Source organism: Cervus elaphus, chromosome 4, assembly GCF_910594005.1.
Source record: "Cervus elaphus chromosome 4, mCerEla1.1, whole genome shotgun sequence".
Taxonomy (NCBI): domain Eukaryota; kingdom Metazoa; phylum Chordata; class Mammalia; order Artiodactyla; family Cervidae; genus Cervus; species Cervus elaphus.
The window spans coordinates 62368112-62394873 of NC_057818.1; the positions used below are offsets into that span (position 1 = coordinate 62368112).

Consider the following 26762-nt stretch of genomic DNA (forward strand, 5'->3'; position numbering starts at 1 on the left):
GTCTTTCTAGATTCATCTCTGGTAACAAATGTAAACACTGGTGGGGAAATAAGTAGGAAGATTGTCCACATATGGGAAAAATATGTATATGGGAAATCTCTGTACTTTAGTCTCAATTCTGCTGTGAAACTAAATCTTCTAAGATATTGGTACTGGTGCATGTACAGTGATCATTTTTAGAATATATACTATTAGAAAAAAGGATATGCTCCTACCTTAGTTTTTCCATAGGCAATTATCCTTTAAAGATGTGAGAAAATAGGACTCTTCATAAAGAGCAGAGAACAAACTGTAGCAGATGATTCATAAAGCCTGGAAATACAAACATGAAGTAGAACTGCAACATTTTTCTGTGTTGAAAGTGAAGGTGAAGACACTCAGTCCATGTCTGATTCCTTGGGACTCCATGGACTGTAGCCCGCCAGGCTCCTCTGTCCATGGGATTTTTCCAGCAAGAATACTGGAGAGGGTTGCCATTTTCTTCTCCAGGGGATCTCTCTGACCCAGGGATCAAACTGGGGTTTCCCACATGCAGGCAGACTCTCCTGTCTGAGCCACCACAGAATCTGTTGCATGTGTTAATTTATGGGTAAGTTCACTTATGATTTCTTTCCTTGGTTGGTGACTGGATAGATTTTAGGGCATCATTTTCAAAAGCATGGGTCCCTGCATATACACACTGTTAACCCAACGTCCACTGCTGCCCCTGGTTTATTCTCAAAGAAAGCTGTGATGGAAACACCTCCCGGCTCCTGGTCTTGCTGTAGCAGACCGCCCACTTGCAGAGAGGTGTTCAGAGTGCAAATCGTGTTGTGAAATCTGTGTCCCCAGGTTACAGAGGGGAGTAAGAAACAAGCCAAAACTAAGGACTCAGGCCATCTTTCCTAGAATCCTGTGAGCAAAGCCTTGCAGGAACCCAGGGCCCCCAGGTGATTCCCACCAAACACTCACCCCTGCCCTCCCCTCCCCCAAGGGCACAGGCACAGGCCACACCCATCCGAGAAAGAGCCCCTCCCCAGGAATCAGGCTGAGGTTCTTTGTTTCTAGAAGATCCCGCTCTCAACCCTTGCTCCAGAGCTCTGGGGCAGGCAGAGCTGAGGGCTCAAGCTCAGGGCTCCTGGAAGCAGGTCTTCCTACTACATTGTTTCAAAGACCCTCAGAGGCAGAGTCAGGTAGCCCAGAAGTTGGGTCCCTGGTCTCTTGTCAATTGTTCTGTTAGGGGAAGCACACTGATTGAAACCACCCACCCTGGCCAGGCACCATAGTAACCATTTGCATGAGTTGTTTCATGACAAGAGATCCTGATAAGGAATACAGAACTAATAAGCCACTGCCAACCGGAAGAGTTCAGGAAAGGTCAAAAGGAAACACTGCGTGTCTGCCCACTTCCCAGAATCCCTCTAGCTAGCATCCCTCTTGGCTGAGCAATGGGTTCACCGTCAGGAAAGACTCTGAATTAGAATGATTGGCCAAAGACCACCCGGAAACTAATCCCATCACCATAAAATGCAAGACTGCGAGCCACACGATAGAGCAGTTCTGCTGGGTTCCCTTACCTACTGCTCTCCCCCCGGGTGCACTTTCCCAATAAAGTCTCTTGCTTTGTCAGCATGTGTCTCCTCAGACAATTCCTTTCCGAGTGTTAGACAAGTGCCCAGTTTCGGGCCCTGGAAGGGGTCCCCATTCCTGCAACAGTTCTGGGGCTTGGTCTCTCTAATGTGAAAAGAAAGAGAACTCTCCGGGTGGTCTGCAAAGAGAGTGGGGAAAGTGAGCACCAAACCCAGGATGTGATTAGCATATCAGCTTAATCTTGATTACCCACTACACAGCTCTGGGACCGAGGAAGCCAGAAAAGGGCTCAGAAAAGGGAGAGAGAAAGAAGACGTTCTCTTCTTTTTCACGGCAGCAGCTGAAGGTGAAAGAGCTGTGTGGATGCCTTTAAAGGTATTTTCTCAGCCTGTATGCGAGTTTGGGACATAATATCCCCAAAGAAGACGCAGAGCAGGAGGAAGAAGACGAGGAGATGGCAGCTTCTCAGGTGAACGTCCTGTCCCAGGTCGGGGGCTGTGTCTGCGTTTCCTCCTGAAAGGGCTGGGCTGAGAAGCTGCACACCTTTACGCTCTGATTCTAGTGTTTCTCTCTGGCGGTTTGTTGTTGTCAACGTCTTCTTTTTCCTTTATTTCTTATGATGGTGAAGACCGGCTGTTAGCCTGCTTCTCCCTTGTGTCCCACGGTCTTTTCTTCATTCTATCCTTGCTTTCTGTAGAGCATGATGAATTCTCAGGATGAATTAGTGACTTTCCTTTTTGAGAAATGAACACGGGGGGGGGGGTAACTGGTATCTGAGATTCCCATTGGAACGTGGTTCATGTTGGCATCCTAGGGAAGTAGGGATATGCCGTGATGAGTTTACATGTAGATGCAATTCAGTTCTGTAGAACAGGAGTTTAAAAAAAAAAAAAAATGCCCTTATAAATAGAATGAACTCAGCAGTCCAGAATCTCTCAGAAAATTTTTAGAAATAAAAAAAGTACCAGAGGCCATCCTCTGTTTCAATAAGAAAAACTTACTATGACATGTACTATTAGGTTACAGATCATGGGAGGTATATATGAACTGCAAATTGCATAAAACTAATATTTTTCATAATAGATTGAGATCATGCTTTTCATAATATTGCCAAAATGCCTGGCAGGGATAATACATTTTTCGATGTAGTTCTTACCCCATGGCCTCGGATGTTCACTAGTTCAGGTGCTTCTGTGAGAATCCCATGCTATGAAATTCTTTTTTTTTTTTTTTTTCCTGCCTTCACAAAGGGTTATTGGAAACAAAAGGTGAGGGATATGGGCAACTGTCACATTTAGTGGGGAAACTCTGTATCATCTTGGTTTCTCTTTGCTTTGAACGATGAATCCTGTTGGCTAAGACAGATGCACAACTTGAGAATTGTGAGTTAAGATTTATTTGGAGCAAAATGAACACAGGATCCCAGGAGACAGCACCTCAGGTAACTCTGAGAGACTGCTCCAAGAGGCGGTGGGGGAAGGTGGGTGTACAAGATTCAGTGCAGTCAAGCGCTAACTTGACAAAAAGCATTTCTGCCAGTGATGAGCAACTGATGTCACCGTTGAGTGATTTGGTGCTTTTCTAGATATGAAGGGGCTTCCCTGATGACTCAGATGCTAAATGCGGGAGACCTGGGTTTGATCCATAAGTTCAGACGATCCCCTGGAGAAGGGCATGGCAACCCACTCTGGTATTCTTGCCTGGAGAATCCCCATAAACAGAGGAGCCTGGTGGGCTACAGTCCATGGGGTCACAAAGTGTTGGATACAACTGAGTGACTAAGCCCAGCACACACAGATATGAAGAGATGCAAGGATTGGAATCCTGAAATCAGTTCCTGAAAATAGCTAACTCTCTTCAGACGAGTTCCACCAGATTCCCTGGAGCACAGAGTGCTTGAATCCAACCTGAAGTCCCTCAGGGGAGGTTGATCATCAACAGTTTCAGCACCAGAAGGTTCATTCTTCACAGAGGCAGATGGCAAACGTCCTTGTTGTTGTTGTTCAGTTGCTGGCAATGTTCTTGGCAAGTGCCAGTTTCTCACTGACAATACTCACATGTGTTTACTAGAGATGCTGGGTTTTGGGAGTGGGGGTTTCCATCACTCAAGCCCAGGTCTGATCATTTCCAGTAAATGCATGCTCACATCACAGACAAAGTTTCATCGTCTTTCTGCATTTTCCAAAATGTTTACAAGAACCCTGTTAGTGGTAATCTATGTTCAACTGTTCAGGTTTAAAATATAGCTAAATGGAAACAATACAGACTGTCAGGAAATTCAAAAATTCAGAACCAGAGCTCCGCTTTATTTTATATTGTTGTGTATGTCTGCACACTAGTCAGTTTTTAAAAATTAAAATAATATCATCCTGAAATATTTATGTACATTTTTAGTCAGTTAAAAATGTTCCTGATTTCATTGACATGACAATTTTTCTCTATTACTGAGTATATAGTCCCATTGTAGTATATCTCTAGATGCCTAAACATGTTAACAAGATTATATCGATTTTTTTTCTTGTTCTTCTTTATTAAGATCCCCTGGAGAAGGGAATGGCTACCCATTCCAGTATTCTTGCCTGGAGAATCCCATGGACAGAGGAGCCTGGCAGGCTACAGTCCTTGGGGTGCAAAGAATAGGACACAACTGAGTGACTAACACTTTTCTTGCTTTTAGTATTATTTAGGAATACAGAAATGTCAGTAACTTTCCATACAGTTGTCTCTGTATATTTGTCTGTGTTTTATTAAAGTCTAGAGTCCATAAACTGATGTAAAGTTTCAGATCTGCCATTTAAAGAATGTTTGTTAAAATACTTTCGAAAAGACCAAACAGCAGCATAATTGATTTTAAATTATGTCTGTTGCACATTCAAGACTCTGAAAAACTGTCAGAAAGATATATAGTAGATGCTAAATAGATAAAATGATTCTTGCCACCAAGGTTTGTATGCTATGAGACCTATAAAATCTGTAGAACACTTAAAGATCAAAGTTAAGTATGAATTCTTTCCTTACTATTCTATTTCATAGCTGTTCAAAATGGTCATTCATGAAGGAGAATTTTCAACATTACTAGTTCGAATAAGCTTGTTAAAAATGTGGCACATTGGGCCCACTCCGTCACGTTTGGATTGGAATGTGGTTTTTAAAAGTACTTCCGGTGTTCTTTTTTTGATAGTTCATCCTGTGTCACACAAGTACAACACTCAAAAATAAAATGCCAATATTTATTGTATAGTTCCTGATTATTTTATAATTCCTCTTCCAAGTCATAATAGTTCCTGCAGTAGTTCGTGGATCACATCTCATCCTCTTTCCTTGGGGTTAAAAATACAGCGAAAATATTACTGTGTAAAAATTATATTCTGTGTAATAGCAGGCACTCTCCTAAAGGAAAACGAGGTCGCTGAACTTGCTGTTTCCATCATGGGTCACATTAGGAAGACTTCCCACGGCCACATGGCATCTATACTTTGTATTTCAGGGACAGTTGACATTCCGGGATGTGGCCATAGACTTCACTCAAGAGGAGTGGGAATGCCTGGGCCTCGGTCAGCGGGCATTTACACAGACGTGATGTTAGGGAACTACGGGAACCTGGCCTCCTTGGGTGAGGATAACTGCCTTCCAGAATCCCTTTTCTGCCCACTGGGTTTTGGTTCCTTTATTTCTAGACTGTCTTCTGAAATTTTCTGCTTCCCACAATAGTTTCAGATCTCTGCTTTCTAGGGGAAAATGGCTATCTGTGAGTTTAGAGAGAAAGGCTTCATGATGATTCATTATGCCTGTAACCATCTACTTCCTTGATGTACTCTGCCTGCTTCGTTGTAGGTTAGTGGTAATTGTATAAGTTCTGTGGTATTAAACAGTTGCACGCTCTGTTAATTTCACACTTACACACTTACTTTTGCCTTAGCGGTACGTGACCAAAATCTCAGGATTTGATTGTCATGTATTTGTTAGTGTTGTAGAGGTGCTTTCAATAAAGTATTTGGGGAAATAATTTTCTCGGCTGTATTAACATTCTCCCATGCATTGTCGTCTCACCGGAATACATATAGGATTGGACACGGATGAATCTCTAAGAACACAAATATTCCTTTCTCTGATGAACAGGACTTGTAGTCTCTGGGCTGAATCTGGTCACCCTTCTGGAGCAACTGAACAATCCCAGGAGTATAAGGAGAGTGGAGACAGCAGCCATACACCCAGGTAGGTGTGAGTAGATGGAGATGATGAGTCAGATGAGAGGTCCAAGGAGCAGCGAGGAAGTCATCCTTCCCCAGGTGGTTTTGGAAGACCTGCTTCAATGGGAATGATTTTGGAAAACCTGGGTTTGTGTCCACTGCTGTCATAGAAACGTATCACTTGCCTATTCTGTCTCTTAAATCATTCATAAATTCCTCTCCAGTGGTTACTTTTCTCCATCATAGTGTGAACTAAAAGTCTCCTCTTGGCTTCTTACAAACTGCATTCATTGGTTGCTCTTCCATTTCTTGGGGATCCTAGGAAAACTGTGTCCATTTCTGAGTAACTGTACAGCCCTTTTAAAGTTTCTACCTCTAGACAAAAATGTGTGAGTGAAGTGGTAGACAAACTGCTGAACTTCTAGGAAAACTGGGGTGGGTTTTTGTTTTCTCATTTATGGCTTCCTATCCACTGGGAGCTAGAGAGAGGACCTTCTAAATAAATTTCATATTCAAGTAATTTTTTCACTGCAGAAAGCAAACCCTGCCGAAAATCAAAGGGAATGCACATCTCAAGTTTACTTCAAAGTTTCTCTTTTCCTTATATGAATTCATATTAAATATCTTACGTGTATTTGGCCCCATTTTGAAATGCTAAGCTACTTTAATATATTCAATTACCTCACAGAATTTTAAAATAAATTGGCATAAAAGCTTAGCATATTTTCCACACATATTATTAGTGGTTGATTCAAACTATAAGGATTTCTAGATTATATAAAGGAAAAAATTTTTAAAGTTCTAATTGGAATACAGCTGTTTTACAATGTTGTACTACTGTACACCGAAAAGAATCAATTATACCTGTCAGTTCATTCAGTCTCTCAGTCGTGTCCCATTCTTTGCAAACCCATTGACTGCAGCACACCAGGCTTATCTCTCCATCACCAACACCTGGATCTTGGTCAGATTCATGTCCATCAAGTCCGTGATGCATACAACCATCTCATCCTCTGTCGTCCCCTTCTCCTCCTGCCCTCAGTTTTTCCCAGCATCAGGGTGTTATCCAATGAGTCAGTGCTTTGCATGAGGTGGCCTAATTATTGGAGCCTCAGCATTAAGTCCTTCCAATGAATGCTCAGGACTGATTTCATTTAGGATGTAGTGGTGTGATCTCCTTGCAGTCCAAGGGACTCAAGAGTCTTCTCCACCACCTTAGTTCAAAAACATCACGTTTTCAGGACTTAACTTTCTTTATGGTCCAAGCACATCCGTATGTGACCACTGGAAAAACCATAGCTTTGACTAGACTAACATTTGTCAGCAAATTAACATCTCTGCTTTTTAATATGCTGCCTAGGTTACTCATAGTTTTCCTTCCAGGGAGCAAGCATCTTTTAATTTCATGGCTGCAGTCACAATCTACAGTATTTTTGGAACCCCAAAAAATTAAGTCTGTCACTGTTTCCATTGTTTGCGCACCTATTGGCCATGAAGTGATGGGACTGGATGCCATGATCTTGGTTTTTTCAATCCTGAGTTGAGGCCAGCTTTTCACTTGCCTCTTTCAGTTTCTTCAGGGGACTCCTCAGTTTCTCTTTGCTTTCTGCCCTTTGGATGGTGTCGCCTGTATATCTGAGGTATTTGATATTTCTCTCTGCATCTTGATTCCAGCTTGTGCTTCTTCCAGCCCACCATTTAGCATGATGAAATGTCAAAGATGGAAGTGAAAGTTGCTCAGTCATGTCTGCCTCTTTGCGGCCCCACAGACTATACCATCTACGGAATTCTCTAGGCCAGACAGAATACTGGAGTGAGGAGCTTTCCCGTCTCCAGGGAATCTTCCCAACCAAGGGCTCCTGCATGATGTACTCTGCATATAAGTTAAATAAGCAGGGTAACAGTACACAGTCTTGACATAATGCTTTCCCAATTTGGAACCAGTCCGTTATTCCATGTCTGGTTCTAACTCTCATTTCTTGACCTGCACACAGATTTCTCAGGAGATGGGTAAGGTGGTCTAGTATCCCCATCTCTTTAAGAATTTTCCAGAGTTTGTTGTGATCCACACGTTCTAAGGCATTGGCATAGTCAACAAAGCCAAAGCAGATGTTTTTCCGGAACTCTGTTGCTTTTTCAGTGATCCAAGGAATGTTGACAATTTGTTCTCTGGTTCCTCTGTCTTTTTGAAATCCAGCTTGAATGTCTGAAGTTCTCAGTTCACATTCTGTTGAAGCCTTGCTTGGAGAATTTTGAGACTTTCTTTGCTAGCGTTTGAAATGAGTGCAATTATGCAGTCATTTTAAGAAATTTTGGCATTGCCTTTCTTCGAGATTAGAATGAAAACTGACCTTTTCCAGTCCTGTGGCCACTGCTAAGTTTTCCAAATTTGCTGGCATGTTGAGTGCAGCACTTTCACAACATCATCTTTAAGATTTGAAATAGCTCAACTGGAATTCCATCGCCTCCACTAGCTCCGCTGGCATGGATGCTTCCTAGGCCCACTTGATTTCAGACTACAGGATGTGTGTGTCTAGGTGAGTGATCACACCATCCTGGTTATCATGGTCATTAGGATATTATGTATAGCTCTTCCATTTATTCCTGACACCTTTTGTTAAAATCTTCTGCTTCTGTTAGGTCCATGCCATTTCTGTCCTTTATTGTGCCCATTTTTGAATGAAATATTCCCCTGGTATCTTTAATTTTCTTGAAGAGCTCTCTAGTCTTTGTCATTCTACTGATCTCCTTCCCATTTAGGTCTCCACAGAGCAATGAGTAGAATTCCCAGTGTTTCAAGCATATTTTCAAAAGTCTCTCTTTCTTAAGAACTAGTAGTTTATTAAGTTTATCTTACCTGTAATCAGTTTCCTAGATATTGTCCTATGTGTCTTCAGCATCTGATTAGTTATCTGTCAATATCATTTATTATTTTCACATTGAAACATCTAATAGAACATTTTCAGAAACGTGTGTGACAATAAGTGGACTAAAGAATTATTAGCCAGCTAGGATTTGTGAAAATGTTTGGTGTCCCCACTTCAGATGACTAAAAGCGAGAAGTCATCCTTAGGTTGCCTGTCTCCTCTTCATTTAGTGCTTCCTGTAGGTTCTTAGCCTGCTTCTCCCTCTGTCACACATTCCTTTGCCATCTCATTTTGTCCAGTTTTCTGCTTGTAGTCTCTGTTTTGAAGGCTACAGGCACCTCGTTGGTCATCCTTCTGGTGCCTGCAGCTTGGTGCATGAGATTGGTCCAGAGATCTGTGCTCTGCTCTCTGGTGGTTCAGGCTTCCTCCACAAGCATCCCGTTTACAGAGCCCTCCCTCACTCCCGTCCCCTCAGGATGTCTCCTCACTGCCAACCACAGTCCTCTGCCTGGGTCTGCTTTCTGAACCCCACAATTTGGCACCCAGCCCTTGTCTGCAGTGGTGGGTGTGCCTCTCAGGCTGGGTGGGCAGGGCAGGGGTCAGGACCCCGTGTGCAGGTCTCACCCTGTCCCGCTGCCACACGTGGGTTGCCATGTTCTCTCCCACAGAGAATGAGGCTCTCCTCCTGTCCAAACTGAGTCCCCGACGAGGGGCTTCCCCAGATGTGGAGACCGCTCCTCACTTTCATGTCCCCCCAGGGCTGCAGGCCCCATCCCACTTCCTCTCCTCTTCCTTTTCCTTCTTCTTCCACTTCCTCTCCTCTTCCTTTTCCTTCTTCTTTCTCTTGTCCTACCTGGCTCAGCAGGAATGTATCTGTCCTCGTAGATTTCCAAGGGCCTCTGCTAGTGTCCAGCTGGGCTCTGTGAGAAGTGTTCCGTTTCTGATGTATTCTTCATGTGCTTGTGGAGAGAGATCCTCTGGCATCTTGATCCTTCTGTCTCTATTTTATTTTTAAACTAGTGAAGGGTTCATCAATTTTCTGTAAACCTTTAAGGATGTTCACTGAGAATAGTAGGCAAAATTACTTGTGATTTGATATCTTCCAGCTATCTCTCCATAAGACACCAGGATTTGATGCCAAAGAAACCAAGGATAGAAGATTTGTTTCCAGAAGCAAACCTAGAAATATACGAAAGATTTCACCTCAGAAACTTTAATTTAATAAAACACTGGGAATATACAAGGGCATATAAAGACAGAGAAATTGTTTATATGGACATAAAGAAATTGAGACAGTTACACATAATGCTAACAATAATGCAAAAAGAAAAGAGCAACATGAGTCAAATTGGGGAAGACACCAATTTCAGTCTTCAACATCTGCTGAGAAGTGTTAGTTTTTAGTTTTTAAAAAAAGGTTTACATCAACTTTTGAAACATACATGTTCTCTGAAAGGAAACGTGATATATTTGGAACATGATTTAGTCTCCACTGCAAATACTCATTCAAACAATTCTGAGTGTAGACTTCACTTAAGCATTCATTCAAGCATGTCTGAACACCTGAAATTTAAAAATGAGGGGCAAAACTCACAATATACTCAATTTGAGGGATCTGTGAGCCAGAAGTCATTATTCTTGTAGCAAATGATATTTTCTCTCCATTCCACGATGTATAATATTGACGATAATGGAAGAGATGTAATCCAGCCAGCATTGCTCAGTACATATCATGATATGGCTAATATGGAGCAACTTTCCATGTGTAATAAAATGAGTCAAGCCTTAAATAAGAGCTCCAGCCCCAACAATTACAAGAGTATTCATGATGGTGTGAGAAGGTATTCAAGCAATGAAACTGGGTGTGAGGTTGAAGGAGACTCACACTTTATGAAACATCAGGGACCTGAATCTTCACACGGGGATTCTAAAAGTAGTAAGTGTAGAACTACCTTTTATCAGATATCAGGTCTTTCTCTGAAGAAGAGTATTCATCCTGGAGAGAAGACTTATAATTGTAGTCAATACTGTAAAGCTATCAGTCTTCAGAACTTGTTCAACAGCAGACTATTCAGAATCCACAGAAAGAATACAAGTGTCAGATACGTGGGAAAGACTTTAGTAAGTCGTCCAATCTAAGTAGACATAGGGAAGTTAGTATAGGAAGAAAACCTTTCAAATGTACACAATGTGGCAAAGCATTTATTTGTCACTCACTTCTCATTCAACATCAGATTACTCACACTGGAGAGAAATGTTATAAATGTACAGAATGTGCAAAGCCTTTATTCCCAGTTCAAATCTTAGTAAACATCACCGAATTCATATGTGGGAGATGCATTATAAATGTATAGAATGTGGCAAGACCTTTATGAACAGTTCTGCTCTTACTAGACATCAGCGAATTCATACTGGGGAGACCATATAAATGTACAGAATGTGGCAAAGGCTTTAAGCGGAACTCAACTCTTACTCATCATCCGTGAATTCATACTGCAGAGAAGCGTCATAAATGTAAAGGATGTGACAAAGCCTTTATCTCTTGCTCACAGCTGACTCGACATCAGCGAATTCATACTGCGGAGAGACCTTAATCATTGTGTGAGTGTGGCCAAGCCTTTACTTGGAGTTCAGCTTTAACTGCACATCATCAAATCCATACTGCTGCTGCTGCTGCTGCTAAGTCGCTTCAGTCGTGTCTGACTCTGTGTGACCCCATAGACGGCAGCCCACCAGGCTCCCCCGTCCCTGGGATTCTCCAGGCAAGAACACTGCAGTGGGTTGCCGTTTCCTTCTCCACTGCATGAAAGTGAAAAGTTAAGTCGCTCAGTCATGTCCGACTCTCAGCGACCCTACGGACTGCAGCCTACCAGGCTCCTCCATCCATGGGATTTTCCAGGCAAGAGTACTGGAGTGGGGTGCCATTGCCTTCTCCGCAAATCCATACTAGGGAGAAACGATACACATGTACAGAATGTGGCAAAGCCTTTAATCAGAAATCAGTTCTCTACACAGCTGCAAGTTCATACTGGAGAGGAACCTTGTAAATGTGCAGAATGTGGCAAAGGCTTTAGTCACAGTGGCCATCTCTCTAAACAGCTGAGCGCACACACTGGAGAGAAACCCTAGTAATGGAACAAGTGACGGAAGGGGTTTGTCCTAAACATACATCAGAAAACATGAGTGTTTAATACAAGAAACCTATGGAGATGGTGTAACAAATATGTAGAAAAGTATTTAATAAAAAATCAAATGTAAATAAACATAAGAGACTGCATACTAGAAAGTATTCCATCAATACTTCTTTTCTGAAGTTTCTCTGAAAGGAGTATTGCTGTAGGGAGTACTCCATAGTTAAAACTCACAGAAAATGGATATATTAGCATGGATCATGAGATGAAGAGTGATGGTTAGAAAGTTAGAATTATTAGCAATGTATGCTTATTTATAATGATGTGATTTGAGATTATTTGAAATGAATGCAATACAACTCTTAGATAATCCATATTATGCTTTGCTTCTAGTGTGTATGCAAACATGGGTTTTTAATGGTTTATGCTTCTAAGATTAGCCTTTTTATATTGAGCTGCAACCATTTCTATCTATTCTCCATTAGACGATGAAGGATACCATAATGTAAAATGGACAATGACCATCTAAGTGGAGGTGTTTGTCATTGATGTGAAATATCCCTGGAGGTTACCATGATGCAAGTGATCATGGAATCTTTCCATGTCTTAAAGTAAGACAGAAGTTTGTTATAAATTTTCAATAGTTATATCATTTGATTTGTAAGAACACAATCACTTTTCACTGCAATATTGATGGATCTTTATAATATAAACACAAGTCATGAATGTTACATAACAATGTTGAAACAAAGACAGCTTCTGTGATAACCCAGAGATGTATTAGAATCCCTTCCTGGAAAAGACATGTAATTAGTGTATATCATATTGCTAAGTGTTTCCTAGGCTTTGGTTTGTAAGCCATAAAAATCAGAACCCTCACATCATTATTTCAGAAAATGAATATCTTTCTCTGTACTTTTGATGTGTATTTAATAATGGATCATACTGTAGATTTATTTCAACTGTGTGAAGTTAACACATGACTATTAATAAAAGTGAATGGTTTGTAGTGTTTTGGTTGATGGCAATGAATGAAGTATAACCCAGCAGCAACATTAAGTTCTCCCACCTTATTTAAGGTTGTAGTGAAGAGACCATAACAAACTATTTGGTAGCACAGAGAGATGGCATATGTAGAAATTAGTTTACTTGCTGGTTTTATACCTCTCATAACCTCATATATTTTTCATCATTTCTGTGTTGCATCTCCTCTCCCATTTTGTAGCTACTCAGACATTGTGACGGTTCTCATAACAAGGATCATACAGAGTACTGTTGAGAGCTCCCCTGAACTGCTCCATGCTGTTGCTGCCTCAGCGTCTGTCTGGGGAGCAGGCAGCCTGTGGTTCCTTGAACTCACACCAGCCAGTCCTGTGAGCACCTGCACTAGAAGGCCACCTTCCTCGAGATCAGCAGTCTTACTGAACCCCAGGTTCAACTTCACAGGCCCTCCATTCAGTGACACCCTCACAAAGCTCACCAGAATCCTGCTTGTCTCTGTTTGAATGGAGAAATCCAACTCAGCCTAGGGAGCCCAGAGCACTTCACCCACACTCATGTATAAAGGCTGAACCCCAAGTATGGGTGCTTTTTCTGCCTGATTCTGGCTTTGACCTCTCTCAGAAATTCCTGACCTAAATCCTACCCTACAGAGAGGTCTCAGGTGTGGTGCATTTGGGGAGTCGACCTCAAGGCTCCTGGATGTTGGATTGCAGGGAGAAACATCAGAACAAGCAGGGGATTTGCTGATGACTCCTTTCATGGCCCCACTGTAGACCTGCAGATGCATAACTTCTTAGAGTGGGAACCTGAACTCCAGGGGTTTCTATTCACTGAAATGGTTCAGAAAGACTCTTTAGCCAAGTGGTTTCCATCTGGTTTCCCATCAGGATCACGTGCCCAGTGTTAGGAGATGACCTCCCCACAGAGTTATCTGCTGGTCCTGTGGAGCATCAGTGTGGTGTGTAGGGAGGGGAGGCTCGGGTTAAGGACGTGGATTCTGGCCCACCTGTGAGCGCTGAGGCCTGGCTTCAGTCTGAGGAGAGGCCACAGGGTTGGTCTCACTGGATTTGGACAGGGGAAGTCAGTCACCTCACATTGTCTGTGTGAGCAGGGTGTTAGGGGCTCTCTGTGGAGAGAATAATCAAGAAATAAGTTCACAGGCCAGTCTCCAGGCAGGAAGTGATTGTTCCTGAATCTCTTCTGAGACAGGTCAGGATAGATCAGTCTTCTCAGCTTTTCAAGGTCCTTCTGTCTGTAGGAGCGGTGGTTGCAGGTTAAAGAGCTGTGTGGATGCCCTCAAAGGTATTTTCTCAAAACTCAGAAGTGCGTTTGCAGCATAACATCCCCAGAGAAGACAGAACAGGAGGAAGAAGAGGAAATGGCAGCTTCTCAGGTCAATATCCTGTCCTGGGTCTGGGGCTGCATCTGCTTTTCCTCCTGAAATGCCTGGAATGAGAATCTGCAAGCGTTTAGCTCTCTGCTCCTAATTTGTCTTCCCGGGCATTTCTATCATCTTAATTTTCTCCATTTCCTCTTGTAATAGTGAAGACCAGCCCTTTAGACTACTTCCTTGTGTCCCAGAGCCTTTTCTCCATTGTCTGCATCCTCACTTTCTATGGAGCATGATGAATTCTCAACGTGAATCCACGACTTTCAACTGTTGAAAATATTCTTTTTGCGAGAGATCAGCATGGGGAGTCTCTCCTATCCTCACTCCCACTGGGATGTGGTTTGGTGTTGGGATTTTATGGACTTTGGGAAATGCAGTGATGACTTAGCACCTGGATGCAATATAGATATTTAAAACAGAGTCTGAAAGTGCCATGATACATAGAACCAACTCTCTTCTGTCCATGGGATTTTCCAGGCAAGAATTCTGCAGTGGGTTGCCATTTCCTCCTCCAGGGGTTCTCTCATCCCTGACATCGGACCCGCGTCTCCAGCATTGGCAGGCAGATTCTTTACTACTGAGCCAGCTGGGAAGCCCAGTGACTCAACTCAGTGGTCCAGAGTTTTTCAGAAAATGTTCAGAAATAAAAAGAAAACTAGGAGATGCTGTCGTTTGCATTACTAAGACTTCCTAGTTCAAATGCATTATTAGGATACTAAACAGGGGTGTATACGTGAAATGAAATTTGCATAAAATTGACATTTTTAAATGTTAGATTCAAGTTATAATTTCCTTGTTAATTCCAAAATGCCCAGGCAGTGATAATGCATCTTTCATGTGATCCATTTACACCATGACATCTGATGCCCACTGGTTCTGGAGATTTCTCTCTGACATCATGAGGCTATGAAGTTCATACTTCTTTCCTCTCTTTAAACAAGGTTGTGGAAAAAAGGAATAAGGAATGTGTGGAAACACTCAGTTAATGGAAAAACTCCCCATCTTCTTAATTTCTCTTTGCTTTAGAGAATGAACACTCACCTGTGTTGACTACAGATACCAGGTTTTGGGAGTGGCGATTTTCATTATTCAAGCCCAGGTGTGATGTTTCCAGTACACGCCACGTGCATATCACAGACACAGTCTTCTGACCACATTTTTGTATTTTTTCAAAATATTTAGTTCTGGTGGTTTAGTCGTTAGTCATGTCTGCCTGTTGCGATTCCATGAACTGCAGCCCACCGGCTCCTCTGTCCATGGAATTTGCCAGGCAAGAATACCGGAGTGAATTGACATTTCCTTCTCCATCAAAATATTTACAACAATCATATTGGTGCTAATCTATCTTCAACTGTGGCAAAACATACAGCTCAACAGAAATGATAGTTTTTCAATAAAGAAAAGTGTCAGAACCAAAATCTCTAACTTACCTTATACTGCTGTGTATGTTTGCATGCTAAAGGTATTTAAAATATACAAAGAATATCCTTCACAAGTAGATGTGTATATTTTAATCCATTAAAAGTAATCTTCATTTCTTTAATTGACATGAATAGATTTACTTTAATACTCTTAGTAAGTATATTTTAATGTATGTCTGTGTGCATGAAATGTTGAAGTTATTTTTTCTTGCTTTAGTATTCTCCCCAGTGATATAGTTCTTTTTAAAAACTACACTTATTTATTTCTTTGGCTTGGTTGTGTCTTACTTGTAGCATGGAAGATCTTGGAGCCATGTGGGAGATTTTGCTGCAGCAGCAAATTTTAGTTGTGGAATGTGGGATCTAATTCTCTAACCAGGGATTGAACCCAGCCCCCTGCATTGGTGATTCTGAAAGCTGGTATTTAAGGATTGTGGAGCAATCCAAGGGAGAGGACTTAGTTCCTGGACCACCAGGGAAGACACTATGGTTTGGACAGTTGCCTGGCATCACCAACTCAGTGGGAAAAGTTTGAGCAAGCTCTGGGAGATGAGGAAGGACAGGGAACTCTGGTGTGCTGCAATCCATAGGGTTGCAAAAGGTTAGACACTACTGAGTGACTGAACAACAACAAGTCACATCTGTACATGACTACTGGAAAAACCATAGCTATATTTGCTGAAAATAAAATGTCATATGGTAAACATCATAATTTCTGTAGCATTTTCAGATGGGCTTCTTTCACCTAGTGATATGCATAGAATGACTGCATATGTGTTTTATGACTTGAAAGTTTAATGTCAAAGAAACGAACAACCCACTCAATAAATGGACAGAAGTCCTAATCCTCCAAAAGGAACATTTACATGGGGAAAGGCTACATGCAATATGCTCAACATCACTAACAACTAGAGAAATGCAAATCAAAACTACAATGAAGGAGAACAAGATATTGAAGGAGTAGGTGGACATGGAATACATCTCTCTCCACGGATACATCAGGAATACACCTTCAGACACAGAAGTGCATGGACAACTCCAGCTGAGAGCGGACAGGAGTACCTGACCAGTGGAAAGGAATATATAGAACCACGCAAAACTCGACAGGATCAAGGAACTGGGGGGAAAACAGGAGTGTTAGTAGGACTGGACCTGCCCTTGGCGGGTGGGGGAACTGAAGCAGGGGTCTGCTCCCCACAATGGGGCAGTTGTCTGAGTCAGAGAAGAAACAGTTAAGGCTGAGAGTGAAACAGGTGATCTGTGGCAGCCTAAAGGGAATGAGAATCAGACAGTCCTTGCTGCAGCCATGCATGCCTCAGACAGGGATGCAGGTGCCCTGGAAGGTGCAGCGGCTGGGAGCTGGAGTTTAGGGATTGTAGAGCAATCCCAGGGCGAGGACTGCTGTTGACTGCGGAGAGAGGGATCCAGGAGATGTGAGGGGGGAGACTGTGGTGGGAAATTCCTATAGAGGAAAGTCAGGCAGCCATGGAAGCAAGGCGGTAACTGCTGAGTCAGTCACACATAAGAGGTGGAGCCATCACCATAGTCTCTCTCTCCCCACACACAGGCATCCGCAGCTGAACAATAGAGAATCTGGCTCATCAATCGCGCCTGACCTCTGAACTACAGGGTAAGACCCCACCCAGGGGGCCCCTTTGAGTGCCTGACACGCTGATCTACAGAGTAAGACCCCAGCCAGGGCGGCCCCTCCATGTGCCTGACCCGCTGAAGAACAGAGAAGGACCCCAGGCAATGGAGCCCTCCAAGTGTCTGAACAGGCAGAGCTATGGGGAAAGACTGACCAGAGAGGCCTGCTGATCGCCAGCTACAAGAGCCTCAAAAAAAGACTGTGATAGGGCCTTGATTCCTGCGGCGGAGGCAGTTCGTGTCCCTCCACACTTGGCGTCAACAGGGTCCCTGCAAGCCAAGCAGCTGTGCCCCCTTCACACTCAACTCTCACTGGGGCAGAGCTGCCACAGGCCAAAAAACAGTGTCCATGCACACAGGGTCATTTTGTCCTGTCCAACTCTTTGTGACCCTGTAGACTGTGTCCTGGCAGGCTTGTCTGTCAGGGGTTCTCCAGGCAAGAATACTGGAGTGTCCTGGCCAATACTAGTTGCCACACCCTTCTAGAGTACTGCATTTCCTGCTGCTCCAGCCACCAACTCCCCTGAGCACCTGGTGCTGCCAGAACCCCTGAGACCCAAGCAGCTGCAGCACCTCCACAGCTGGCCCTCACCGGGGCAACCCAAGTCCTCCAGGGTAGCCTCAGGAGCAAACCCACAGGCAGAGGTGAGATAAAAAACACAGTTGAAACCCAGGGGGCAGTGTGCCTAAGGAAAACCCAAAACTTTCCCACCAGCTCTACAAGCTGCGGATTAAATCCACATGATCAACTAGGCCTACCTTGCCCATGCAATATATAAAAGGACATTGAGAGCATCCACTGAAGAAAATGCATTAGTTCTGATAGCTATGGACCTTCAAGGCAAGAACACACAAGAGTAGGACAAGATTCGAATCTGAGCAGATCCCACATCTGGTCCAGAGACCAGCATAGTATGGGAGAGCATCCTAGGGATGCTCCTAGGGAGGTGAGGTCGACTGGGACTCCCAGCGAGGGAAAGGACTCTGACAGCAGTGACTCAAGAAAAATATTTATGATTCTTATGTTTTGACTTGTTCTGTAGATTCTTTTGGAAATTTTTTCTTTCTTCCCCATCCCCCTCGCCCCCCACCCCCCCAATCTGTTGTAGTTGTCAACTTCATTGGCACTATGAAATCTTATTAAGTGTTTTAGGTTTATTATTATTTTCTTTTCAGTCACATTTTTTATTCTTATAAACCTATGCCTCTACATTGGGCTTTAACAGTTCTGTGGAATTTTACTTTTTTTCCCCTCTCTCTCACTCTTTTTTTAATTTTTTAAATTACGATTTTTTCTACATTTATTTATTTATTTGCTTTTCCTACTATTCTTTCCAACTTGCAGTTAATCCTTAATGTATATAAATCATTATCTACCTCTATTTAGCTTTGCATATCTACTCTTTCTTCTCTTTCTTTGCTTTCCTCTCAACATATTTTTTACTTTTATTTTCATTTCTTTCTTCCCCCCTTGGTAGCTTGCTTCAGTTTTCATTTCAAGTTTGTGCTTTAGTTAATTCTGTTCTTAACTGGTCAGTTTTCTTTTTTTCCTTTTTTGGCTGAATCAATCTACTGTACTTTACTTTTTTTGGGCTGTTTTGACTTTGCCCCTGGGTGTATATGCACATGTGTATATTCCATACTGTAATTATTATTTGCCTGACTTTGTAGCTGCCATTTGTCTGCAGTTCATCTTGAGTTTATTGTCTTGGGGTATTTGTTTTAGCCTCACTTAATGTCATGACAAATCACATGTGGAAACTTCCTTCCTGACCAGAAATCAAGCCCTGAACGTTTGGAATGGAAGCACTGACTCCAGGAACCTAGACTACCAGAGAACTAACCCTAGGGAGTATCAAATAGTGAGAACTCACACAAAGGAAACCACTTGAATACAAGACCCAACCCCCAGGAACACCCTGTGCAGGGCACCTCATCCAAGCAACAAACAAAACACAAATACAAACCCAATCATCAGCAGACAGGATTGCCACCTCATTCCCCTTGCCTATCAGAGGAAAAACAACAAACAAAAAACTCAGCACAACTCTCACCCTATAAGAAGCTTACACAAACCACTGGACCAACCTTAGGAGGGCAGAAACCAAAAGGAAGAAAGAATTCAACCTTGAACCCTGAGAAAAGAAGACCTCAAAATACAGTAAGTTAAAATAAAAAATAATGAAAAGACAGAGAAATAAGACACAAAAGAAGGAACCAACTAAAGCAACCTAGATGCCCATCAGCAGATGAATGGATAAGGAAGCTGTGGTACATATACACCATGGAATATTACTCAGCCATTAAAAAGAATTCATTTGAACCAGTCCTAATGAGATGGATGAAGCTGGAGCCCATTATACAGAGTGAAGTAAGCCAGAAAGATAAAGAACATTACAGCATACTAACACATATATATGGAATTTAGAAAGGTGATAACGATAACCCTATATGCAAAACAGAAAAAGAGACACAGAAATACAGAACAGACTTTTGAACTTTGTGGGAGAATGTGAGGGTGGGATATTTCAAAAGAACAGCATGTATACTATCTATGGTGAAACAGATCACCAGCCCAGGTGGGATGCATGAGACAAGTGCTCCGGCCTGGTGCACTGGGAAGACCCAGAGGAATCGGGTGGAGAGGGAGGTGGGAGGGGGGATCGGGATTGGGAATAAAGACCTGCCCTCTGTAGTTGAAATAAAAAAAAAAAAAAAAGAAAAAAAAAAAAAAAGAAGGAACCAACTAGAAACACAGAAGTCCAAATAAATGAGGAGGAAATAGGCAAACTACCTGAAAAAGAATTTAGAATAATGACAGTAAAGATGATGAAAAACCTTGAAGAAAAAAAAAAAAAAAAACAGAGAAAATGCTGGAATCAATTAACAAAGACTTAGAAGAATTAAAATGCTGGGTCGGAAGAAGCACAAGCTGGAATCAAGATTGCTGCGAGAAATATCAATAACCTCAGATATGCAGATGACACCACCCTTATGGCAGAAAGTGAAGAGGACCTAAAAAGCCTCTTGATGAAAGTGAAAGAGGGGAGTGAAAAAGTTGGCTTAAAGCTCAACATTCAGAAAACTAAGATCATAGCATCTGCTCCCATCACCTCATGGGAAATAGATGGGGAGACAGTGGAAACAGGGTCAGACTTTATTTTGGGGGGCCTCCAAAATCAATGTAGATGGTGACTGCAGCCATGAAATTAAGACGCTTACTCCTTGGAAGGAAAGTTATGACCAAACTAGATAGCATATGAAAAAGCAGAGGCATTACTTTGCCAACAAAGTTCCATCTCGCCAAAGCTATGATTTTTCCAGTGGTCATGTATGGATGTGAGAGTTGGACTGTGAAGAAAGCTGAGTGCCCAAAAATTGATGCTTTTGAACTGTGGTGTTGGAGAAGACGCTTGAGAGTCCCTTGGACTGCAAGGAGATCCCCCCAGTCCATCCTAAAGGAGATCAGCCCTGGGTGTTCATTGGAAGTACTGATGCTGAAGCTGAAACTCCAGTACTTTGGCTACCTCATGCGAAGAGCTGACTCATTGGAAAAGACCCTGAGGCTGGGAGGGGTCAGGGGCAGGAGGAGAAGGGAAAGACAGAGGATGAGATGGCTGGATGGCATCACCAACTCGATGGGCATGAGTTTGAGTAAACTCTGGGAGTTGGTGATGAACAGGGAGGCCTGGCTTGCTGCGATTCATGAGGTCGCAAAAAGGTGGACACAACTGAGCCACTGAACTGAACTGAGAAGAATTAAAGAATAAACACATAGAGACAACACAATTACTGAAATTAAAAATGCTCTAGACGAAATCAATAGCAGAATATGCGAAGCAGAAGAATGAATCAGTGAGCTGGAAGATAAAATGGTTCTATTTTATCTTCAGAAATAGTTTCTGAAGAGCAGAATAAAGTAAAAAGAATGAAAAGAACTGAGGATAGTCTCAGAGACCTCTGGGAGAATATCAAACACACCAATATTTGAATTATAGGGGTTCTAGAAGAAGAAGAGAAAAGGAAAGGGTATGAGAAATTTTTTGAAGAGATTATAGTTGAAAATTACTCCTACATAGAAAAGAAATAGTCAACCAAGTCCAGGTGACACAAAGAGTCCCACACAGGAGACACCCAAGGAGAAACACACCAACACATACTAATCAAACTAACAAAGACTAAAGACAGAGAAGGAATATTAAAAGCAGCAAAGGAAAAGCAATCAGTAACATACAAGGGAAAACCCCACACATGTAACAGCTGATCTTTCCACAGAAGCTCTGCAGGGTAGAAGGGAATGGCAGGATATACTTAAATCACTGAAATGGAAAAATGTACAACCAAGATTACTGTACCCAGAAGGATCTCATTCAAAATTGGTGGAGAAATAAAAATGTTTTCAGACAAGCAAAAGTTAAGAGAATCCAGTACCAGCAAACCAGCTTTTCAACAAATGTTAAAGAGACTTGTATAGTCAAGAAATACAAGGGAAGAAAAGAGATCTACAAAATCAAGCCCAAACAATTAAGAAAATGGCAATAGGAACATATATATCAATAATTACTTTAAAGGTAAATGGATTAAATGCTCCATCTGAAAGACACAGACTGGCCGAATGGATGCACACTCAAGACCCATGTATATGCTGTCTACAAGAAACCCACTTCAAAGCTAAAGACAGATATGGACCAAAATTGAGAGAATGGAAAAATATATTCCATGCAAATGGGAAGCAAAGGAAAGCTTAGTAGCAATCTTCATATCAGACAAAATAGACCTTAAAGTAAAGAATATTGCAAGAGATAAGGAAGGACACTACATAATGATCAAGGGATCATTCCAAGAGGAAGATATAAAAGTTGTAAATATCTATGTACACAACATAGGAACACCTCAATACATAAGACAAACACTAACAGACATAAAAGGAGAATTTGGCAGTAACACAATAAAAATAGGAGACATTAACACTCCACTCACACCAATGGACAGATCATCAAAACAGAAAATAAGAAAACACAAGTCTTAAATGATACATTAGATGAGATGAATCTCATGGATATCTTCAGGACATTCCATGCAAATACAGAGGAAGACACCTTCTTCTCAAGTGCACATGGAACATGCTCCAGGACAGACCACATCTTGGGTAAACAAATCAAACCTCAGTAAATTGAAGAAAATTGAAATTGTATCAAGCATCTTCTCCAACCACAACACTATGAGACTAGACATCAATTTCAAGAAAAAAAAAAAAAAACTGTAAGAAACACAAACACAAGGAGATTAAACAACACGTTTCTAAATAACCAGCAGGTCGCTGAAGAAATCAAAAGGGAAATCAAAAAATTTCTAGAAACAAACGGCAATGAAAACAGGACAATTCGAAACCTATGGGATGCAGCAAAAGGATTTGTAAGAGGGAAGCTTATAGCAATACAATCCTACCTCAAGAAACAAGAAAAACATCGAATAGACAACCTAACCTGACACTTAGAACAACTGGAAAATGAAGAACAAAAAAACCCCTAAAATTAGCAGAAGGAAATAAATCATAAACATCCGAGCAGGAATAAATGAAAAAGAAATGAAGGAAACAATAGTACAGATTAATAAAACTAAAAGCAGGTTGGAGAAGAGAAACAAAATTGACAAACCTTTAGCCAGACTCATCAAGAAAAAGAGAAAGTGAAAGTGAAGTCGCTTAGTGGTGTCCGACTCTTTGCGACCCCATAGACTGTAGCCTACCACGCTCCTCCGTCCATGGGAGTTTCCAGGCAAGAGCATTGGAGGAAGAGAGAGAGGAATCAAATCAACAAAATTAGAAATGAAAAAGGTGGGGTTGCAATAGAAAATGCAGAAATACAAAGGGGTATAAGAGATTATTATGAAATTAGAAAAGTTCAGTCTTCCAAGACACAAACAGGAAGAAATAGAAATTATGAACAAACCAATTACAAGCACTGAAATTGAAGCTGTGATCAAAAATTTCCCAAATAACAAAAGCCCAAGACCAGGTGGCTTACAGGAGAATTCTATCAAACATTTAGAGAAGAGCTAATGTGTGTCCTTCTAAAATTCTTTCAAAAAATTGCAGAGGAAGGAATACTTCCAAACTCTTATCGACGAGGCCACCATCACCCTGATACCAGAACCAAAGACAACACAAAAAAAGAAAACTGCAAGCCAATATCAGTGATGAACATAGATGCAAAAATCCTCAACAAAGTTTTAGCAAACAGAATTCAGCAACACGTCAAGAAGCTCATACACCATGATCATGTTGGGTTTATTTCAGGGATGCAAAGATTCTTCAGTATCCGCAAATCAATCAATGTGGTATACCATATTAACAAATTGAAAGACAAAAATCATATGATTCTCTCAATAGATGCAGAAAAAGACTCTGACAAAATCTAGGACCCATTTATGATTAAAACTATGCAAAAAATGAGCATGGAAGGAATCTACATCAATATATAGGATAAGCCTACAGCAAACATTATTCTCAATGGTGAAAAACTGAAAGCACTGCCCCTAAGATCAGGAACAAGACAAGGGAGTCCACTTTCATCACTATTATTCAACATAGTTCTGGAAGTCCTAGAGACAGCAATCAGAGAAGAAACAGAAATAAAAGGAATCCAGATCGGAGAAGAAGTAAAGCTCTCACTGTTTGCAGATGACATGATACTGTATATAGAAAACCCTGAAGATAGTATCAGAAAACTGCTATAGCTAATTTATGAATTTAGCAAAGTTCCTGGATACAAAATCAATACAAATGAAATCACTTTCATTTCTATATACTAACAATGAAAAATCAGAACGAGAAATCAAGGAATCAATCCCATTCCCCATTGCAGCAAAAAGAATTAAATATCTAGGAATAAACCTACCTGAGGAGACAAAAGAACTATGCACAGAAAATTATGACACTGATGAACAAAATCAAAGATGACATACACAGATGAAGAGATATTCCATGTTCCTGGGCAGGAAGAATCAATATTGTGGAAATGACTATACAACCAAACACAATCTACAGATTCAATGAGATCCCAATCAAATTACCAATGTCATTTTTCACAGAACTAGAAGAAAATACTTTACAATTCATATGGAAACACAAAACACCCCAAATAGCCAAAAGCAGTCTTGAGAAAGAAGAATGGAGTAGGAGGAATCACCCTTCTTGACTTCAGATTATACTACAAAGCTACAGTCATCAGTACAGTATGTTACTGGGACAAAAACAGAAATATACACCAATGGAACAAGATAAAAAGCCCAGAAATAAACATATGCACCTATGGGAACCTTATTTTTGACAAAAGAGGCAAGAATATACCATGGGGCAAAGGCAGCCTCTTCAGTAAATGGTACTGGGAAAACTGGACAGCTACATGTAAAAGGATGAAATTAGAACACTTCCTAACACCATACAGAAAGATAAACTCAACGTGGATTAACGGCCTAAATATGAGACCAAAACCTAAAAAAATGCTTAGAGGAAAACAGAGGCAGAACACTTAATGATGTAAATCAAAGCAAGATCCTCTATAACCCACCTCCTAGAGTAATGGAAATAAAAACAAAAGTAAACAAGTGGAACCTGATTAAACATAAAAGCTTTTGCACAGCAAAGGAAACTTTCCGTTCAGTTCAGTTCAGTCGCTCAGTCGTGTCTGACTCTTTGTGACCCCATGAATCACAGCATGCCAGGCCTTCCTGTCCATCACCAACTCCCGGAGTCCACTCAAAGTCATGTCCATAGACTCGGTGATGCCATCCAGCCATCTCATCCTCTGTCGTCCCCTTGTCCTCCTGCCCCCAATCCCTCCCAGCATCAGGGTCTTTTCCAATGAGTCAACTCTTCGCATCAGGTGGCCAAAGTATTGGAATTTCAGCTTCAGCATCAGTCCTTCCAATGAACACCCAGGACTGATCTCCTTTAGGATGGACTGGTCGGATCTCCTTGCAGTCCAAGGGACTCTCAAGAGTCTTCTCCAACACCACAGTTGAAATGCATCAATTTTTCGGCACTTAGCTTTCTTCACAGTCCAACTCTCACACCCATACATGACCACTGGAAAAACCACAGCCTTCACTAGACGGACCTCTGTTGGCAAAGGAAACTATCAGTAAGGTGAAAAGACAATCCTCAGAGTGGTAGAAAACAATAGCAACTGAAGCAACGGACAAAATATACAAGCAGCTCATACAACTCAATAACAGAAAAACATACAACCCAATCAAAAAGTGGGGAAAGACCTAAGCAGACATTTTTCCAAAGAAGACTTACAGATGGCTAACAAACATGTGAAGATTCTCAACCTCACTCATGACTAGAGAAATGCAAATCAAAACTACAAGCAGATATCACCTCACACCGGTCAGAATGGCCAGTGGGGGTGGAGCCTTGCTGCCTCTCACCCCACCCCTTTCCATTTGGGGCTCTGTTGGTCCTTCTGCCCAACTCTGCTTCCTTTCTCTGCTTTTCGCTGCCTTTAAATCTCTTTGATTTCCTCTGGAGCAGAGTTGCTTCCTGCCTGTTCTAAGTTAGTGTTTCTAACAACTTAAGGCAAAAGAGCAAGAATTTTGAGAGCCGCCTCGATGGGAAGCCGAGATATTTTCAGCAAGTTGAAAAAAGGCAAAATTCAACAGCTCTTTGTGCAAGTGTGGGAAGATGGGTGTCTCGTAAGTGCTGAAAAGTTGAATACAATCCCTCAGATGATCCGTTGGGAGGAAGCCTCAGTAATTGTAACCAGAGACCTGCTTACAACGAGCAGCTGGCTTTTCCCTTAGGAAGTGATTCCAGAAAGAAAGAGGGAGACCAGAATCCAGTGTCATCTATAACATAATCACAGAAATGATATGCCGTTACTCCTGCCACATTCTGCTGATACAAAGACTATTCTGGTAATTGTTGTCGCTGCTGGTGCTGCTGCTGCTGAAGAAACCGATTGCCCTCCTTCTAACAGAACTGAACAAGTTTCCAAGAAGCAGGACTTTTTATGCTAAAGCTGGACAGGAAACTAGCCCAGTGGGGTGCATTGAACACCTCAACTGCTCTGCCGTTCCCTTCCCAAGCACCTTCCCCTCTGCTGGCTTTCTTTCCTAACCTCCTTCTCCTCACCCAGTCTCTGAAAGGATATTCTGGAGAAGAGCAAACAAGACAGGGAAAAGAGAGTGCCACAGACAATTGGATCCCAAGAGAGTACACCTTTCTCCTTAAATGTGAGATTAGCAACTTCCCTGGTAGTCCAGTGGTTAAGACGCTGCGCTTCTTTCCACTGCAGATAATGTGCGTTCAATCCCTGTGGGGGGGACTTAAGATGTCAGAGTTGAAATTCAATCATTTCTTACAGAGAAAGCATTAATCAGTACAATATAACGGTAAATGTATGTCAAGTTAATAAATTACTTATTAAAGAAAACGTGCTTAGGAACTTCCCCAGTGGTCCAATGGTTAAGACCCCACCTTCCAATGCAGTGATTGCGGTTCCTTCCCTAGCAGGGGAACTAGGATCCCAAATGCTTTG

At 41.8% G+C, this 26762-nt stretch overlaps 1 protein-coding gene and 1 long non-coding RNA gene across 2 annotated transcripts in view; one reads left to right on the forward strand and one right to left on the reverse strand.

The window, feature by feature from the left end:
• Nucleotides 1-215: 215 nt before the first annotated feature.
• Nucleotides 216-26762, reverse strand: part of LOC122690256 (putative protein ZNF720) — a 40057-nt gene continuing 13510 nt past the window's right edge. Inside the window, exon 4 of the mRNA XM_043897339.1 lies at nucleotides 216-312. Coding sequence (XP_043753274.1) covers nucleotides 269-312 — 44 coding nt within the window. The 3' untranslated portion in view covers nucleotides 216-268. The remainder of the gene's footprint in view (nucleotides 313-26762) is intronic.
• On the forward strand, nucleotides 1907-10029 carry LOC122690396. The gene is made up of 4 exons (XR_006340046.1): nucleotides 1907-2038; nucleotides 5057-5182; nucleotides 5689-5784; nucleotides 9733-10029. It is a non-coding gene; the product is annotated as an uncharacterized LOC122690396 (long non-coding RNA).